General features: G+C 43.3%; 1 protein-coding gene across 1 annotated transcript; it reads left to right on the top strand.

Annotated features, from left to right (window-relative positions):
• The first annotated feature begins 12,759 nt into the window (after positions 1 to 12,759).
• Positions 12,760 to 16,035, top strand: eny2 (ENY2 transcription and export complex 2 subunit). Its single transcript, XM_056286657.1, has 5 exons — positions 12,760 to 12,858; positions 13,039 to 13,124; positions 13,246 to 13,316; positions 13,466 to 13,540; positions 15,488 to 16,035. Exons 2-5 carry the CDS (start codon positions 13,075 to 13,077, stop codon positions 15,559 to 15,561), a joined length of 270 nt encoding a protein of 89 aa, XP_056142632.1. The 5' UTR covers positions 12,760 to 12,858; positions 13,039 to 13,074; the 3' UTR covers positions 15,562 to 16,035.
• The last annotated feature ends 3,325 nt before the right edge of the window (positions 16,036 to 19,360 follow it).

Here is a 19,360-nt window from a genome sequence, read left to right as displayed (position 1 = left end):
AACAAAGACATGTGGAACTTCCTGAAGATCGCGCAACTTCTCACTCTGTCAGTTACCTTTAAACAGAATTAAAATGCATATAAAACCTTTACATCCCAAATACAATGGCATGGTGTGGCTTTATTCACGCCAACATTACCTTGTCATGCCTGCAATGGCGAACAGTGGTCGACGGCTCGCGCCCAAAATCACCGAACATCAACTCCAGTAGCGTCTAAATCAAACCATCTTGTCAAATTACCGACATACAATATTGTTTGGAATAATGTTACAGGTATATTTCACAAGATATTTACCTTTACTTACTACGGAGTCACAGCACCGTCACACCGCAATCTTCAGGTGCTCCACACAAGAAAAAAAGAAAGAATACCCAAGATGCACTTGGATAACTTGCACGGAGTTACAATAAAAGTCCGCAACACTGCCACTTACTGGTCAAAACATGCAATGACAACCAAAACTATAAAAATACACTCACAATCTGCTTCACAATTTAACTACATCAAATGACATTTTACATGGCTTGACAGTGTAACAATTACATGTATTAACAGTTAAACTATACTAAATTTAAGTGGAAAATCATTTAACATATTTAACAGATTTACCACCCGGCTACATATAGATCGACCATTTAGCTAGCATAACCAGTGGCAGGTTGCTTAGCTGACTCGTCAGACCCCTGAGCCAATCAAAAGCGTGTGATTTTATTTGTTTTACGAAACAGACCAATAAGATACATCATGTTTGGAAACATTAACTGACAGGTTTAACGCCTGTCAGTCACGATAGATGCAGTGTATGAGTAGGCTAGAGGGGCGGTGACAAATAATCAAAACGATAACTAAATAATTATTGGTGCCATTTCAGACGGGCCGTGGGGTGTCGGGGGGGGGGGGGTTCAGACACGAAAACCACCTACCTGGCTACGTGCCTGATTTGTATCGTTTGCAGAACTGCAAGATAACCACAACGTGGTGGAAGAGGAAGACTCCTCACAGATGAGCAGGAGACTGCAGTAGTCAACATGGTGCTGGCGAACAATGTCATAACTCTCCGACAAATCCAAGATGCAATCAATGCAGACCAACACGTATTCCAAAATATAGCAACAGTGAGTTTATCCACACTGGACCGTGTTCTCCAATGCAATTCCATGAGGATGAAGCAGGTGTACAGGGTTCCTTTTGACAGGAACACTGACAGCATCAAGGAGATTCACCATGACTATGTGCAAGTAAGTCCTATACATTCCACAACTGATGCGCATAAACACACACACACACTTCTGCAAGATATAGCTAATACAACAATTTACACAATCCTGTCTCTGAGTAAATTAAGCTAAATAGAATTCTGAATATGAATCGAGAAAGTTTATAAAAGTCACAAAAGACCAGAACTGATGGAAATTCAATATTTTTCAGATAGTTAGAGTAGGTGTACAATAGCAGTGCACAATAAACTCAAATCTAGTGCCACTGCTCCAGATGGTGTTAATAAAGTACATTTTTTCTCAGATTTTTCAACTACAGCAAGCTCATGCTTAATTTGACTTAATCATTTAAAGATCCCATTATCCTGCAATACCCCAGTAAACTGTAGAAATGTGCATTCTCACACAACTTGCAAAATGTGCACATTGCTTAATTGGTTTGTTTTACTGAACCATATAAGCATCTCTGGAGACTCATTTGGAGCTACGTGAGATCTACTGGGAGGTGACAGTTGATGCAAGAGAGAGAGTGTGTGAGAGGGAGAGAGACTTTTTGACTTTCTTTAAAAAAACAACTTTAATACATTGTCACACATTTACAGCAGATTTGAAACAGACTCACAGAAATAACTGTCTGAAAAGGTTACTAAAACTTAATTCATCATTCATCACGGAACAAAGGACATCATTATAACGCCACTGATTTACAAACACAACCATGCTATTAATTAATTTATGAAATTTAAAATCAACTAAAACTCTGGCTTTTACGAGAGAGGCGAACAGAGAGGGAGGGAGAGACAGAGAGGGGGGGAGAGACAGAGAGAGGGGAGGGAAAGGGGGAGAGAGAGGGGGAGAGAGTGAGGGGGGAGAGAGACAGAAGGAGAGAGAGGGGGAGAGAGAGAGAGAGAGCTGAGACTGTTCATACAACACAGACAAGGAAATTATTCCATTTTCTAACCATATCCGCTCATCCACAGTCTAGTTTGCCAGTACAGCAGGTCCCTGGGTTTGTCTGCTGGATTTGGCTATGGGTGAAGAGAACCAAGGGAAGGCTTTCTTTCATTCTACAGAGAAAAAAAATACAGTTACCGGTAATGGACAAGTAGGTTAGGGTAAAGTAGATTGTTGTGTATATTTCTACAGCAAATTGGTTATGGTGTTGATGATTATAAATGTGTAATGTGCATGATGATAGTGAAACAAGTAGCACAATTAACACATGCAAGGATATCCAGTTTATGTATTTTATAAGACTCTTTTTCTTTCAGCTTGGTCCCTGTTTCCCAGGGGTCGCCACAGCAGATTTGATGGTTTCCATCCCAGTGAGGGCACAGCACAGCACATCTATCTAGCTATCTATCTAGTTTGTCTACTTTTAATTTTCTTTGTTTACATCATTTGCACACGTATCATTCATTTTTATTTGTAGAGGTGTTCCGTAATGTTACCAATGTGTCTGTTTCATGGACATAATTTATTTCTATTGGTTTATTTTCATATTTCCCCTTTTCCAACTGGGTTAATATTAAGTGGTACAGTGAAAGTGGAGCTCTTACGACACAACCCTGTAAAAATACAGTCATGTGGGCGTCCGGGTAACGCAGCGGTCTATTCCGTTACCTACCAACACGGGGAACTTCGGTTCGAATCCCCATGCTACCTCCGGCTTGGTCAGGCGTCCCTACAGACACAATTGGTCGTGTCTGCCGGTGGGAAGCCGGATGTGGGTATGTGTCCTGGTCGCTGCACTACCGCCTCCTCTGATCAGTCGTGGTGCCTGGTCGGGGGAGGGGGGACTGGGGGTAATAGCGTGATCCTCCCACGCGCTGCGTCCTCCTGGCGAAACTCCTCTCTGTCAAGTGAAAAGAAGCGGCTGGCGCCTCCACATGTATCGGAGGAGGCATGTGGTAGTCTGCCCTCCCCGGATCAGCAGAGGGGGTGGAACAATGTTCGGGATGGCTCGGAAGAGTGGGGTAATTGGCCAAGTAGAATTGGAGAGAAAAAGGGAGAAAAAAATAGTCATGTTGTAGAGTTACAGTCATTGACTTCAGTAAAAAGACTTAGCATATTTTTTGTCACTAAGGAAATTGATGGTAAAACGATGTAGGAAAATTTCAATAAAGGTCATTTCACGTAAATATAATGTAGTTGGATAGTTTTTTCATAGACAATTGGACAGAATTACATAAACACACAAATCGTGCCTGTCTATGTAATTCTACACTACTTTGCACATAGACTAAGATCTTTCTGACAGTGTAGGTGATAGTTTTCTGGTGAGATAGTACAATGATGTTGACCTGATGGGCAAAATGTCTGTCCATAAAAACAAACAGAAAACAAAAACAAAACCAAAAAACAGTTTTTTACTTGCAAACCTCCGTGTGAACCCTCTTTTTCATTCTTTTGTCTTTCATTATCTAAAAAACCTTGAAGGTGTTATTACAATGAATCCTCAAATATAAATCCACGGAATTTCAAAGCCAGCAACAATTTTCTCTGGCTCATCCTGACAGAGAGGTAGACAGAACAGAGCATAGTACCTCCTACAAATCAAGTCACTTTCAAAATCAGCAATTTTGAGTCCTCGGCAATGGCTTGTGTTATACCCTTTGAAAATAACTCTTAACACATGCTTGTTTCCATACAATTGATTGTTTTTTGGAATGCACAATGTTTTTCTGTAAAATTAAACCGCAAGAAAAGATAATTATATAGATTAAAAAAGAATATATATAGGTATGTATATATGTATGTATATATGTGTGTGTGTGTGTGTGTGGGGGGGGGGGAAGTATCAATTGGAGGAGACACCGACGATGCTTTCAACATCAAGCATGGAATGAAGCAGGGATGTGCGCCCTCACTGACCCAATTCACACTATATCTCGCTGCAGACCTACAAACAATGTCAGCTAACTTGAGAGGTGGCTTGTATATCAGGACCCGAATAGATGTAACCTCTACAATCTTGCGAGACTCAAGGCATCTACCAAAACAAGAGAACTCTGTGTTCGAGAGCTTCTCTATACAGATGATTCAGCTCTGGTTTCCAATGATCCTGGAGAAATGCAAGAAATAGTAGACCGGTTTTCTTCAGCAGCTACCCTCTATGGACTGAAGATCCAGTGTCTCCAAAACAGAGCTTCTGCACCAGCCTCCCCCTCAAAAAACCCCCGAAGAAGGTCAGGCCAGTATTTTGGTTAATGGAGCAACTCTGAAGACCACTGAGTGCTTTACCTATCTGGGCTGTGCTGTGACAGATACAAACTCCTCTGACTTAGAAGTGGACAGAAGAATCCAAGTGGCCACAAAAGCCTTTGGTGCCCTCCACAAATGACTTTTGTCCCACCATGACAACAGGCTGACAACAAAGATCAAGGTCTACAACACAGCTGTTCTCCCATTTCTACTATACTATACTTCACTGAATGGATGATCCTGTATCACAAGCACATCAATACGTTCACCAGCATACAGCTTCATCATCTGTGAAAGCTGCTGCAAATCAGATGGGAAGACAAGGTGCCCGACATGGAAATATTGAGACGTGATGGTACTGTCAGTGTTGAAGTCCTAATAACAGCCTCCCAGCTCAGATGAGCTGGTCAGGTGAGAAGAATGCCAGACAACATCCTACCAAAAGAGGTTTTCTATGGGGAGCTGTGCCAGGGAAAAAGGAAGCAGGGAGGCCAGAAGCTATGCGTCAAAGATGTGCTCAAGCACCACATGAAGATCTGCAGCATAGATGACTCCAGCTGTGATACAGAGAGAGGGAGATGGCATTCCACAGTAAGGCAATCAAGAGCAGCTGTTGAACAAAAGAGACAAGAAGCCTATGATAAGGCCCACTATACAAGACATAACAGACCAACTCAAACAATATTCGTCTGTGACAAATGTGGATGATATTGTCGCTCTAATGCGAGCCTGATGGCCCACAGACATGCTTGCCAACCTTAAACTGCATCACAGTCATCCTCGTTTCGATGGACTGCCGAAGAAGAGAAGATGTATACTACTACTTCTAATACTACTACTAGTAGTACTACTACTACTTTCAGCTGCTCCCGTTTGGGGTTTCCATAGCGGATCATCATCCGTTTCAATTTCTTCCTGTCCTCTGCATCTTCATCTGTCACAACAGCCTCCTGCATGTTCTCCCTCACCACATCTATAAACCTCCTCTATGGCCTTCCTCTTTTCTTCTTCCCTGGCAGCTCCATATTCAGCATCCTTCTCTCAATATACCCAGCATCTCGCCTCCAAGACAACCAATTACATGTAGACACCCAATTTAGGGTTCTGGAGCAACATCTCTGGTGCTGGCCACAGGCTGGGGTAAACGTCTACTCTACTACAGTCCTCAGAAGTTTTAAAATAGCATTATCACGTTTTTCCCTCTGCAATTTCTCTCCCATTTGTATTCCTTGCTCAAAGTTCTTCTATAAACAAAAAACTCTTTTGTTTCAAGTGGAGTCTTGCTCTTATAAAATTCCAATCTTCTGCCCCCAGTGTCTACTACTACTTTCGGCTGCTCCCGTTAGGGGTCGCCACAGCGGATCATCCGTTTCCATTTCTTCCTGTCTTCTGCGTCTTCCTCTGTCACACCAGCCACCTGCATGTCTTCCCTCACCACATCCATAAACCTCCTCTTTGGCCTTCCTCCTCTTCTCTTCCCTGGCAGCTCCATATTCAGCATCCTTCTCCCAATATACTCAGCATCTCTCCTCCACACATGTCCAAGCCATCTCAATCTTGCCTCTCTTGCTTTGTCTCCAAACCGTCCAACCTGAGCGGTCCCTCTAATATAACCGTTCCTAATCCTGTCCTTCTTCGTTACTCCCAGTGAAAATCTTAGCATCTTCAACTCTGCCACCTCCAGCTCCGCCTCCTGTCTTTTTGTCAGTGCCACTGTCTCCAAACCATATAGCATAGCTGGTCTCACAACCATCTTGTAAACTTTCCCTTTAACTCTTACTGATACCCTTCTGTCGCAAATCACTCCTGACACACTTCTCCACCCACTCCAACCTGCCTGCACTCTCTTTTTCACCTCTCTACTGCGCTCCCCGTTACTTTGGACAGTTGACCCCAAGTATTTAAACTCAAATGCCTTTGTCACCTCCACTCCTTGCATCCTGACCATTCCACTGTCATCTCTCTCATTCACGCATAAGTATTCCGTCTTGCTCCTACTGACTTTCATTCCTCTTCTCTCCAGTGCATACCTCCACCTCTCCAGGCTCTCCTCAACCTGCACCCTACTCTCGCTACAGATCACAATGTCATCCGCGAACATCATCGTCCATGGAGACTCCTGCCTGATCTTGTCCGTCAACCTGTCCATCACCATTGCAAACAAGAAAGGGCTCAGAGCCGATCCTTGATGTAATCCCACCTCCATCTTGAACCCATCTGTCATTCCAACCGCACACCTCACCATTGTCACACTCCCCTCATATGTATCCTGCACCACTCCTACATACTTCTCTGCAACTCCTGACTTCCTCATACAATACCACACCTCCTCTCTCGGCACTCTGTCATAAGCTTTCTCTAAATCTACAAAGACACAATGCAACTCTTTCTGGCCTTCTCTATACTTCTCAATCAACATTCTCAAAGCAAACATCGCATCTGTGGTGCTCTTTCGTGGCATGAAACCATACTGCTGCTCGCTGATCGTCACCTCTCCTCTTAACCTAGCTTCTATTACTCTTTCCCAAATCTTCATGCTGTGGCTGATCAACTTTATACCTCTGTAGTTGTTACAGTTCTGCACATCGCCCTTGTTCTTGAAAATCGGTACCAGTATGCTTCTTCTCCACTCCTCAGGCATCCTCTCACTTTCCAGGATTGTGTTAAACAACCTAGTTAAAAACTCCACTGCCATCTCTCCTAAACATCTCCATGCCTCCACAGGTATGTCATCAGGACCAACTGCCTTTCCATTCTTCATCCTCTTCATAGCTGCCCTCACTTCCTCCTTGCTAATCCGCTGAACTTCCTGATTCACTATCCCTACATCATCCAACCTTCTCTCTCTCTCATTTTCTTCATTCATCAGCCCCTCAAAGTATTCCTTCCACCTTCTCAGCACACTCTCCTCGCTTGTCAGCACATTTCCATCTCTATCCTTGATCGCCCTAACTTGCTGCACATCCTTTGCAGCTTGGTCCCTCTGTCTAGCCAATCGGTACAAGTCCTTTTCTCCTTCCTTAGTGTCTAATCTGCCATACAACTCACCATACGCCTTTTCCTTTGCCTTTGCCACCTCTCTCTTTGCTTTACGCTGCATCTCCTTGTACTCCTGTCTACTTTCTTCATCTCTCTTACTATCCCATTTCTTCTTTGCCAACCTTTTCCTCTGTATAATTTGCTGTACTTCCTCATTCCACCACCAAGTCTCCTTGTCTTCCTTCCTCTGTCCTGATGACACACCAAGTACCTTCCTAGCTGTCTCCCTCACTATTTCTGCAGTGGTTGTCCAGCCATCTGGCAACTCTTCACTACCACCCAGTGCCTGTCTTAACTCCTGCCTGAACTCAACACAACAGTCTTCCTTCTTCAACTTCCACCATTTGATCTTCGGCTGTGTCTTCACTCGCGTCCTCTTCTTGGTCTCCAAAGTCATCCTACAGACCACCATCCGATGCTGCCTAGCTACGTTCTCCCCTGTCACCACCTTGCAGTCTCCAATCCCTTTTAGATGGCGCCTTCTACATAAGATATAGTCCACCTGTGTGCACTTTCCTCCACTCTTATACATCACCCTGTGTTCCTCCCTCTTCTTGAAATATGTATTCACCACAGCCATTTCCATCCTTTTCGCAAAATCGACCACCATCTGTCCTTCCACATTTCTCTTCTTGACTCCATACCTTCCCATCACCTCCTCATCACCTCTGTTCCCTTCACCAACATGTCCATTGAAGTCGGCTCCAATCACCACTCTCTCCTCCTTGGGTACCCTCTCCACCATGTCGTCCAATTCACTCCAGAATTCTTCTTTTTCATCCATCTCACACCCAACTTGCGGGGCATATGCGCTGATAACATTCAGCAATAAACCTTCAATTTCCAGCTTCATACTCATCACTCTGTCTGACACTCTCTTCACCTCCAGCACGCTCTTGACATACTCTTCCTTCAGAATTACCCCTACCCCATTACTCCTCCCATTCACACCATGGTAGAAGAGTTTTAACCCACCTCCGATACTCCTGGCCTTACTCCCCTTCCACCTGGTCTCTTGCACACACAGTATGCCTACCTTTCTTCTTTCCATCATGTCAGCCAGCTCTCTCCCTTTACCATTCAAAGTTCCAACTCTCACCTCCACATGCCTACCCTTCCTCCTCTCTAGCTGCCTCTGGACATGCTTTCCCCCTCTCCTTCTCCTTCGCCCCCAGTGTAATGGTTTCTAACTAATCAAGAAGAAACATTCAGAAGTCTCTATGGACCTTCACATTACTGGTAGTCTAGCAGCAAACCTCCCCCCTTGCTAACCAACTGCCTCAGGCTGCCCCCATCGAAATAACTGTGGTAGGCTGTAGCAGTCATAGACTGGGAGGGAGAGGAGGGGGGGGGAGATAAACAGCGTCTTAAGGTATCTACATTGGAGGAAAATTCTTCTCACGCCTTGTTTTTTTTACTTCATCCCCTTTCACCCCAGGCCCTTGGGCATCTGTCATTGCATGTCCACTAATCCAAAAAAGAGGTATAAACAGTCAATACCAGCTGTGGCTGGTATTGACTGTGGCTCGTGATGAAGACGCCTCAACGTTTCTTCACCTACTGGCTGCCTTGCATCACTCCCAGCCTGGAGCAGTAGATAATGAACGGAAACTCCTTGACAGACAGACAGACAGATCTTCTTTCTATCCTGCAGACCACTGAGATAGAAAGGCCATTAATACAACAGGAACAGGTAGGCCATCAATCAGCCTGTCACAACGTGATATGGGGGTAGACATTTCCCATTTGACTGTCAGATAGCGCTGCTTCTAAATGCTGTCAGACAGGACATTATTCAAGAACAGACTCCGGAGGACTGATCTTCCTATTTGATCATGAATTCTACAGGAAGCATGCAAATACCTCTATCTGTTGTCACTTTCTTTAAAGAGCGTGTGGTGTTTTAAGCTGTGGAGCCTTCACATCCCTCTTTTCAGAGTTCACAGACATTTGAGTTTGCATCCGCATAGCGAGAATCTCTGCCTGTCAATTTAGGCCAGATGACTCTGCTTGGAACTCAAAAGTTAGTGAAAGAGAAGCAATTAATACTGAGCTACAAAGTGAGCTACAAAAAGTCAGGAAAGACTTTAATTAAACTGAGCAACTAAGCAGAACAACTTTGGTACGACTGTCATAGGGTCGATTTAAAAAAAAAAGAAAAAGTCTGAGTCGTTTTGAATTTAACGCAAATCTTAGATTTAACTTGAAAAGTTTTCTCTTTTTTTCCCCTCCTGGCTTTCCTCATCCTAGTAGTATGGCCATAATACAGAGGCCTGATTCAGTATAAATCACATGGTTTACCCCTCCATTTTTTTCCTCTGTGCTTATTGTTAATACTCTCTTTATTACAAGTGTTCAATTTACTTCACTTTTCACTAGAAAATGTTTTGCTTTCTAATACCAAATTCAGTCATGTTTCATTACCGCTTGGAAACAAAATGAAATTGTTAAGCCCAGAAGTTCTGTTTTTCCCACTCTAGCTCTGAATCCTACATTTGAATGTGCTAAAGCGGTAAATCCATTTGTTATTTATACAATGCAATTTTCCCTAAACTGATGGAGAGAATGTTCTTATAATATCACAACACTTTCAACAACAAAGTTGAAGAGATAGATATGAAAAGTTAAATGAAGAGCAGGCCTCCATGACCATGAAGTTAAGTGAAGAGTGGAAGATTAAGCTCATTTTAAGAAGGGTTCAAACGGGGAGCTTGCTTATCGCAAAATCAGTGACAAGGTATTTCACCAAGCTAAAGAATTTTCCAGACGTAAAATTCAAAGTAGCAAACATTCTATTCCATAACAGTAAGCTTAACAATCCCACATTCACTTCATACATAATAATCTTCTTCTTCTTTTGGCTAATTTCATTAAGGGTCACCACAGTGGATCATCTGTTTCCATCGCTTCCTGTCCTCTGCATCTTCCTCTGTCACACCAGCCACTTGCATGTCCTCCCTCACCACATCCATAAACCTCCTCTTTGGCCTTCCTCTTTTCCTCTTGCCTGGCAGCTTCATATTCAGCATCCTTCACACGTCCAAACCATCTCAATCTTGCCTCTCTTGCTTTGTCTTCAAACTGTCCAACTTGAGCTGTCCCTCTGATATAATCGTTCCTAATCCTGTCCTTCTTCATCACTCCCAACAAAAATCTCAGCATCTTAAACTCTGCCACCTCCATCTCCACCTCCCGTCTTTTTGTCAGTGCCACTGTCTCCAAACCATATAGCATAGCTGGTCTCACAACCATCTTGTAAACCTTCCCTTGAACTCTTGCTGCTACCCTTCTGTCGCAAATCACTCCTGACACTCTTCTCCACCCACTCCACCCCGCCTGAACTCTCTTCTTCACCCCTCTTCTGCGCTCCCCATTACTTTGGACAGTTGACCCCAAGTATTTAAACTTATACGCCTTTGTCATTTCTACTCCTTGTATCCTCACCATTCCACTGTCCTCTCTCTCATTCACACATAGGTATTCCGTCTTGCTCCTACTGACTTTCATTCTTCTTCTCCCCAGTACATACCTCCACCTCTCCAGGCTCTCCTCAACCTGCACCCTACTCTCACTACAGATCACAATGTCATCCACAAACATCATAGTCCACGGATACTTCTGCCTGATCCTGTCCATCACCATTGCAAACAAGAAAGGGCTCAGAGCCGATCCTTGATGTAATCCCAACTCCACCTTGAAACCATCTGTCACTCCTACTGCACACCTCACCACTGTCGCACTTCCCTCATACATATCCTGCACCACTCCTACATACTTCTCTGCCCCTTCTGACTTCCTCATACAATACCACACCACCTCTCTCTGCACCCTGTCATATGCTTTCTCTAAATCCACAAAGACACAATGTAACTCCTTCTGATCTTCTCTATACTTCTCCATCAACATCCTCAAAGCAAATATTGTATCTGTGGTGCTCTTTCGTGGCATGAAACCATACTGCTGCTAACTAATCATTACCTCTCCACTTAACCTAGCTTCTATTACCTTTTCCCATATCTTCATGCTGTGGCTGATCAACTTTATACCTCTGTAGTTACTACAGTTCTGCACATCACCTTTTATTTTTGAAAATTGGTACCAGTATGCTTCTTCTCCACTCCTCAGGCATCCTCTCACTTTCCAAGATCGTGTTAAAGAATCTAGTTAAAAACTCCACTGCCATCTCTCCTAAACATCGCCATGCCTCCACAGGTATGGCATCTGGACCAACCACATTTCCACTCTTCGTCCTCTTCATAGCTGCCCTCACTTCCTCCTTGCTAATCCACCACACTTCCTGATTCACTATCCCATTCACTCCCATCGCTTGTCAGCACATTTCCATCTCTATGCTTGATCACCCTAACCTGCAGCACATCCTTCCCAGCTCAGTAACTCTGTCTAGCTAATCGGTACAAGTTTTTTTCTTCATACATAATACATTTTTAATACGTTAGGCTGTTTTACAAAACAATTAGTGTAATGTTCGTAGACCATAGATCTATGATGTGTGACCAAATGAAAGTAGACACTCGCAGATAGATTCCTTGTACTGTTGCAGACCAATGACCCGATACTTTTTTCAAATTTTTTGTCATATAAATGTACAATCAACAACATGAAACCGCTTGCTCTCACCTTGTGAGTGATAGCAAGGATAAGTGTGTCCATGTGAAATATACAAGACCAGATGTTCAAAGCTTGGAATCACCTTCAAATCCCAATATATGAGCTTAGGGTAAGATGTACTTTAAAAATAGCCAGTGATTTTCTTTGAAAGTTATTTCTATTCTATTTTATTTCAATTCATTTATTTTGGAAAATACTAATATCTTGATGATACTGAGATTATTGGCACTTGCATAGCAACCAGGAAAGAATAGCAAAGGAAAATTACCCTTTGACTTGTGCTTTCATGACATAACTTGGTTGATAAAGACGGGAGAAAGATTGTACTTTCAAAATTGCTAATTACATTTTACAGTTGAACTATATGCCATTTTTATTGCAAAAAAAATCAATTTTATGAATATCTTTTATCACGCGTGGTGTGTGAATGAAATGTATGTCACTGCCTCCAGCCCTGCCAGTATGTGCATGCTACAGCTCCAGTCCTGGATTCAGGAACAGCAACTAAAATGTGGTTCTTCGGAGAAAGACAACTTTGGCACTCTGCGCTCTTCATCATATCTTTTAATCAATACTGACACGTCGTGGCGTAAAATAGGATTGCAGCCTAACAAACAAGTAGGAACTAACGTAGCTTCTCCCGAGTTCCTCGTGGGACCGAGATAAGTGTTGGGATGGTAAAGGGATAAAACAACAGCGGTTATCCGCGAGCTCTACGAACCTCCTTGTTTGAATTTGGTCAACATAGGTGTCATGACAGACGCAGTGTGAGCATTCTGCTTGGGTTTTTATTGGCGAGTACTTAAGCAGCTTTTACAGACGGCGGTGTTTTACTCGGTCGGTTTTCGCCGACAGAGCGTAAACGGGTTTTTACGGGAGCTGTAAACACGCCGCCACTGTTTGCTCGTACGTGTGTGATCGACGTCCTTTCATCTCTTTTTTTGCAGATAAAAAAAAAAAAAGCAGCAAGCAAAGAATCCGAAATGAGGGCGACGATTAATCAGAAGTTAACTGAGATGGGAGAGCGAGAAAGGTAGGTTAACGCGTTTCTTTACAGCGAACTAAGTACGACATTTTCAGTAGTCATTAACGATGTTCATAGCGGAAACTATCTGCGTTTTCATATTGCGTCGACTTTTTTGCTTCGTTCACAGATTAAAAGAGTTGCTCAGAGCCAAGCTAACTGAATGTGGGTGGAAGGACCAGCTGAAGGCTCACTGCAAAGGCACATATTTAAATTAACCTTCATTAATTTACACTTGAACCTCACACTGCTTGCTTAAATCCTTGGGACTTAATGGCACAGAGGGCTTCAAAACGTGTTGTTTCTGCTGTTGCCGTTTCCGACTTGTTTATTGATTTTGATCTTTGTAGAAGTCATCAAAGAGAAAGGCTTGGAGCATGTAACTGTGGAGGACCTGGTGGTGGAAATCACACCCAAAGGAAGAGGTAAGATATTGAGTTTTCCCTCTTTTACATTGTCTTCAGCTGAATGTAAGAGATGGGAAGACAAATGCCACGCTCACGAAGAATTATTTGTTTGACACATCCAGTTAAGGCCTCAAAACCTTTGCCAGTCTGTAAGTGCACTTTGTCAATATTTGATGTGTCCATTTTCTTGCTGATAATAACAATGTCCACTTTAGACTTTATTTTTAGGTCCACACAGTTGTTGAAAAATCTGTTTGTTCTAAGCTGACACAAAGCTGACACACTTTAATGAATGTCTCGGCAGATGTGTGGAGAAGAGTAGTAGAGAAGCTGTTTAGACCTGGCATTAATAATGTAAAGTACTAATAAGACACGTTAGCCCCTAGCTAACGGGTCTGACCCTTTAGTCGAGCGGTTAGTGTTGCCACCAATGTAACCGGTTATTTTCTTGCCCGGTGCGGGATTCGATACGAGGTGTACTGCACCACAAGGCGACATCACTAACCGCTCGACTAAAGGGTCAGACCCGTTTGCTAGGGGCTAACGTGTCTTATTAGTAGTTTACAGTCGTCACCCTCTCCCGGAAGCGCGCCCTCGCGCTTTGTTATTCCCGCACTCCGAAGAGACTTCTGAGGATCTGCACACTTCAGGATCCCACCACTGCCACCAATGTAACCGGTTATTTTTTTGCCCGGTGCGGGATTCGATACGGGCTGTACTGCACCACAAGGCGACATCACTAACCGCTCGACTAAAGGGTCAGACCCGTTAGCTAGGGGCTAACGTGTCTTATTAGTAGTTTACTATAATAATAATTATTATTATTATTACATTTATTTAGTGCTTTTGTAGACACCCAAAGTGCTTCACATTGAAGGGGGTAACTCACTTCAACCACCACCAATGAGTCTTGGGTGATCCAATCACAAGTAGACAGCTCTAAGTACGTCACTTTACACCTGGCATTAGAATTCGTCTCCACATGCATCTCGAGTGACCGCTTGTGATCGGATCTCACTTCCCTGTTCTATGTGCATAAACACGTTCAACACTGTGGTAGGGGTGTGTGGTTTAGCCTCGGCTGCAAGCGGACAGACCGAGCATGGCTCGTGGGAGAGCAGCGCACCGGCCCGTGCAAGTTAATAAATGAAAAAGCACTTTCATCTCAAACCCTCCCCGTGGCACATGTCACAATTATGTAAATATGTGAGCTGAGTCAAAGTAACAGGCATTAAACAAAATGCGACATCCTTGCTCACTCGAGCCTCATTTTGATGTGCCATCAATTAGTATGACATATTTCATTGTTTGCCTTCTTTCATTTTCTTTTCAAAATCCACAGCAAAAGTTGATGTAGGAAAATGTAAATTTCTGAACCCTAGTTTGTAATTCTGAACCCGAACCCTGTCAGGGTGCTCAACCCAATGACGTCGGTTCAGGCTCAGATTATTTAATAATTCCAGCGGGTTTGAGAGGGTCAGATTCTACGCTGCGGTGGATAAATGAACTTGAACCTGAAGTTGAACTGGAATGTGCAAGCGGGCAGGGACTCTTCCACAGTTGTGGGTCTGATGTGTGTCAGAAATTACAGGTGAGGTATTAAAAAAAATTTAAAAAAAAAGCTAAACCCACAGGAGGCTTTGGTAGGTGGTCCTTCAATGTGGCATGGGACATGTGTATTTACACTTCAAGTGCAATGTGGACAAATGCGTCCCAGGCCACCTCCAAATGTGGCCTGAGCGATCGGATCTCAAGAAGTATTGCATTGAGGACGCATTGGGTGCATTCACACCTGTACTTAGAGCTGTCCACTTGTAATCAGATCACCCAAGATGCATGTTAATGACAGGTGTAATCAGTAAAAAGTGTCCCTTCGAGGTGTCGTGTTTGACAGGGTTGCCTACTGTGCTGTGAATGTATGAATGAGTAAATGATCCTGTCTTCTTCTCCTTTGTCTTTTTCCAGCATTGGTGCCAGACAGTGTCAAGAAAGAACTTCTCCAGAAAATAAGAGGATTCTTAGCTCAGCATGCCACGTAAATAAAAATTCAGAATTAGTTTAGTTAAATTTGTTTTAAAAAGTACTCTGTTATAATGATTTATCATATTTTTGTTTCTTTTGACTTCCACTGTAGACCACATTGGTTCTGTCATGACATTTTGAATGAGTATATTGATCCGCTGTGGAGACCCCTAACGGGAGCAGCCGAAAGTAGTAGTAGATATTGATTTTTATTATTGGGGGGTTTTTTGCTAATCTTAAGATAAAATCTATGTTAACACACTATTTCCCTTGCATATTTAGTTTTTGTCTGTATATGAAATAATAATCCATTTAATTATCCATTACCTATTATATGTCTGATTTTATTTCAAAATCAGGCAAGAGGCTAAAATCACTATTTCAAGGAGGAAAGTGCTGTCTCTTGAAGGATACAGTGACAAATGTTGAGGTGAATGAGTGTCTACAGCCAGAGGAAAGAAGTATTACTTTTGCTAATTAAATACTTTTTAACAAGGTTTCTGTTTTTTAGTCGTGCTTATGAATGGGAATGTTTTTTTGATTTAGAAGTTTAGAATGGGCTCTGTGGCTCAAGGGTGCCTGCATAGGGATCGATTGAGATCTTGCACGTTGTCTCACTGTAATTTCTACACTTGCCAAGAAACGAATATTAAATAACGTGCCGCTGACTTCTGGGTGGCACAGTGGCGCAGTAGTTAGCGCGGTCGCCTCACAGCAAGAAGGTCCTAGGTTCAAACCCCGGGGTTGTCCAACCTTGGGGGGGGGGGTCATCCCAGGTCCTTTCTGTGTGGAGTTTGCATGTTCTCCCCGTGTCTGCGGTGGGTTTTCTCCAGGTGCTGCGGTTTCCCTCACCATCAAAAAGACATGCATGTTAGGGTTAATACTCCTGTCTGTGCCCCTGACCGAGGCATGGCAAGACGAACTGGAGTTGGTCCCCGGGCGCTGCACGGCGGCTGCTCACTGCTCCTAGCTACACAGCTAGGATGGGTTAAATGCAGAGGAAGAATTTCCCCACGGGGATCAATAAAGTAGTAAAATAAAATAAAAAATTAGTAAATGAAAAATATGATAAATGTTCTTCCAGTAGATGAGGACAGTTCAGGAGATGTTTTTCAGAATCCATTCTGTGACCCTTAATCTCTGATGTCACCAGAATAGATAGTTTCACGTAGTGTATTTGAAAAGATGAAATGGACAGTAGCATTAAGTGAAGCTTATTTACAGGTTAAACATTTTAGACATATTCTGAACTTATACTTGCACGTAATACTCAAATACTTAATCATAAAGTTAGTTTCCGCATCGCTGACTAAAAAAAATAAAGGACGTTTGTGAAATTAATGGGACACATTTGAAAAAAATACTTATTTGGCATTTCCCTTAAGATATAAGTTGCTATTCCAAGAAAAGCAGTGGATTTACATTGCATGTGTAGTGTCACCTCATGGTGTGGCATTTGAAACGGAAGCAAACTTCATGTCTCATCTCTCAAAGATAGTCAAACTGAGTCCATGAAAAGGGTCTTTATCTTTATCAAATACTTAATCAAAATACAATCCATGTGGCAGTATGGACAATTTAGTCTGGTAGGTTGAAACACACTGAGCTGCTGCAATGAAATAAGGCTGTCCTTTGACTAAATGACACATCCCCTGTGTTTATATCCAAATAGTCATGCTCCCATAATGACAGGCGGGCTGCTGCGTTACTTCCTACAATAACACAGTGTTCTCGACATGGGGGAGCGATTGGAATGGAGAGAGGCAGCTCATGAAAAAATAAACAGGGGTGACCCCGTTCACAGGGTAACTTATAACTTAGACGGATGCACCGAGGGACAGATTGCCCTCACAGAAAACCATCGTCAGATTGTTCCAAGGCCCTCGGTGGCTTGTGTATTTGGTGCGTTGTCTGTTTGGTGCCTTGTGTGTTTATTCGGTGTGTTGGGTATGAAGTGAACAAGTGCTCCATAGGGAGACTTACCAGGCTGAAAAGTCCAAATGCATAAGTTACACCATGGTGTGATAGTTAAAAAGAAAATCTGTAAAAATGTGGGCCACAACCTTTCTACAATGTCCTTGTCTAGCTGTAAAACCGGCATTGGCGTGGTCGTCGTCTTTGATTCTGTTGTATCAACCTTTTAACTTCTCATCGATTTAATTGAAACTTAACTATTAATTGAATGCTGGCCACCGAAACATGTCACAGTCGATTGCTGACTTCTATAAGCTGAATCCGATCGTTTCGTTTTGTTTGAGTAGTCTCTATAGTTACACATGCAAATAAGCACCTACTTGGTTATACGTTACATTGGGGGAAGCCACGGACCAAATGATGCACGGCTTGGCAGGAGCAGCACATTAGTGGGTAGTGAGTGAGTCCTTGCACTGCTGGCTGGCCTGGTGCAGAGAGCATGTTTTCTTAGCCAAAGGACCCGCTGTGACATCAGCCCAGGTGACAATGTGCTGATATACAGAGCTGCTGGGGAGGCCAAATGAAACGCACCCCCTCCGGCCCAGGCACACGCTCCTTTTAATGGCCTACATCAATCCCCATGTTATCAGCAGATCTCCCCGGGTCCCCTCATATAAAGGCGTTTAGCACACCAGTGCGCTGCACACCCGGAGCGTATCAAATTACCGCTGATGCAATTTATTATCATACAGATTTTTATTTACTTTCTCATTCTGTGTCCTCAGCTTTTCTCCATCACTCACGACCTGTACAGTTTCTGCTGGGGGACTGTACAGTAACCAGGTGACTCTGCAGATCATAAAACGCTAGTGAAGTACAGCTGGGTGAAGAAAAAGGAAAACACGAGTTCAAAAATCTCATTCATTTATTGTGTTGGCTTGGGATCCTATGGCCTTAACGTGTCAGGCAGAGTTTTGAAAGACATAAAAACACTGTTTTAATCATCATGCTGTAGCAGCGGATAGTGAAAGGAGAACCATGCAGCCCTGTAAAGCATATTGGGTTGTTTCTTGTGAGCCAGCTTGTGAATGAACCATCTTAAATCAGGTGACAGAAAAGAGTGAGAGTGCCCTCATTTTACCCCTGTCCATATATCATTTTACCCCTGTCACTATCAAGCAGTGCCTACTGACACTGAAGAGGGAAAAATTATGTTATGGTTGTGTGTGTGTGCATGTGCAAGTGCACGTGTGTGCGTGTGTGTCTGCAATTGTATTATGTCAGAATCAGAAACACTTTGTCATTTCATTTCATGTACTGGCGCACATGAAATGAAACGAGGCATCGGTTCCCCCAGCCCACAGCAGTGCAACACAAAGACAAAAACACATATCCAAAAACTACAAGAACACATATATCCAAACTAACATATCTAAACTAAACAACAACAAAAAATCACTGTCCAGGAGAATGAATGCCAGCCAGGATGACTGTCGGAGCCGCTGGTCTGCATGGGCTAGCAATTAGCTTAGCCTGCCCCGCTTCCGCGTCCTGTCAGACCGCCCTCGGTGTTACCTCCACAGGATGCAGCAGACCAAGCTCTCCCAGCCGATCGAGCGCCAGCTCTCCCAGCCATCGAACTAAGACAAAACTTAAAACGCAGACGTTGACAAAGACACTGCATTGACGGTATACTGGGTGAGTCCGCCACAAACGTGGATTCGTGCCGCCATCTTCCCAATTGTATTATGTACCAGTGCGTGCATGTGTGTATGTGTGTGCGTGTAAGTGTGTGTATGTATGTCTGCAATTGTGTTATGTACGTGTGTGTGTGTGTGTGCGTGTATGTGTCTGCAGTTGTATTATGTACGTGTGTGGGTGTGGATGTGTTTAGGTGTCCAC

The sequence above is a fragment of the Lampris incognitus genome, chromosome 9, assembly GCF_029633865.1.
Source record: "Lampris incognitus isolate fLamInc1 chromosome 9, fLamInc1.hap2, whole genome shotgun sequence".
In the NCBI taxonomy this organism is placed as follows: domain Eukaryota; kingdom Metazoa; phylum Chordata; class Actinopteri; order Lampriformes; family Lampridae; genus Lampris; species Lampris incognitus.
Note: the sequence above shows the minus strand (reverse complement) of the source record. Positions and strands in the feature narration are given on the sequence as shown.

Excerpts from the sequence above, each read along its gene's own strand:
- eny2 (XM_056286657.1), top strand. The coding sequence starts at position 13,075 with ATGAGGGCGACGATTAATCAGAAGTTAACTGAGATGGGAGAGCGAGAA. Across the intron at positions 13,125-13,245 it reads GAGATGGGAGAGCGAGAAAG|ATTAAAAGAGTTGCTCAGAG; the intron begins GTAGGTTAACGC and ends CTTCGTTCACAG. Across the intron at positions 13,317-13,465 it reads GCTGAAGGCTCACTGCAAAG|AAGTCATCAAAGAGAAAGGC; the intron begins GCACATATTTAA and ends TGATCTTTGTAG.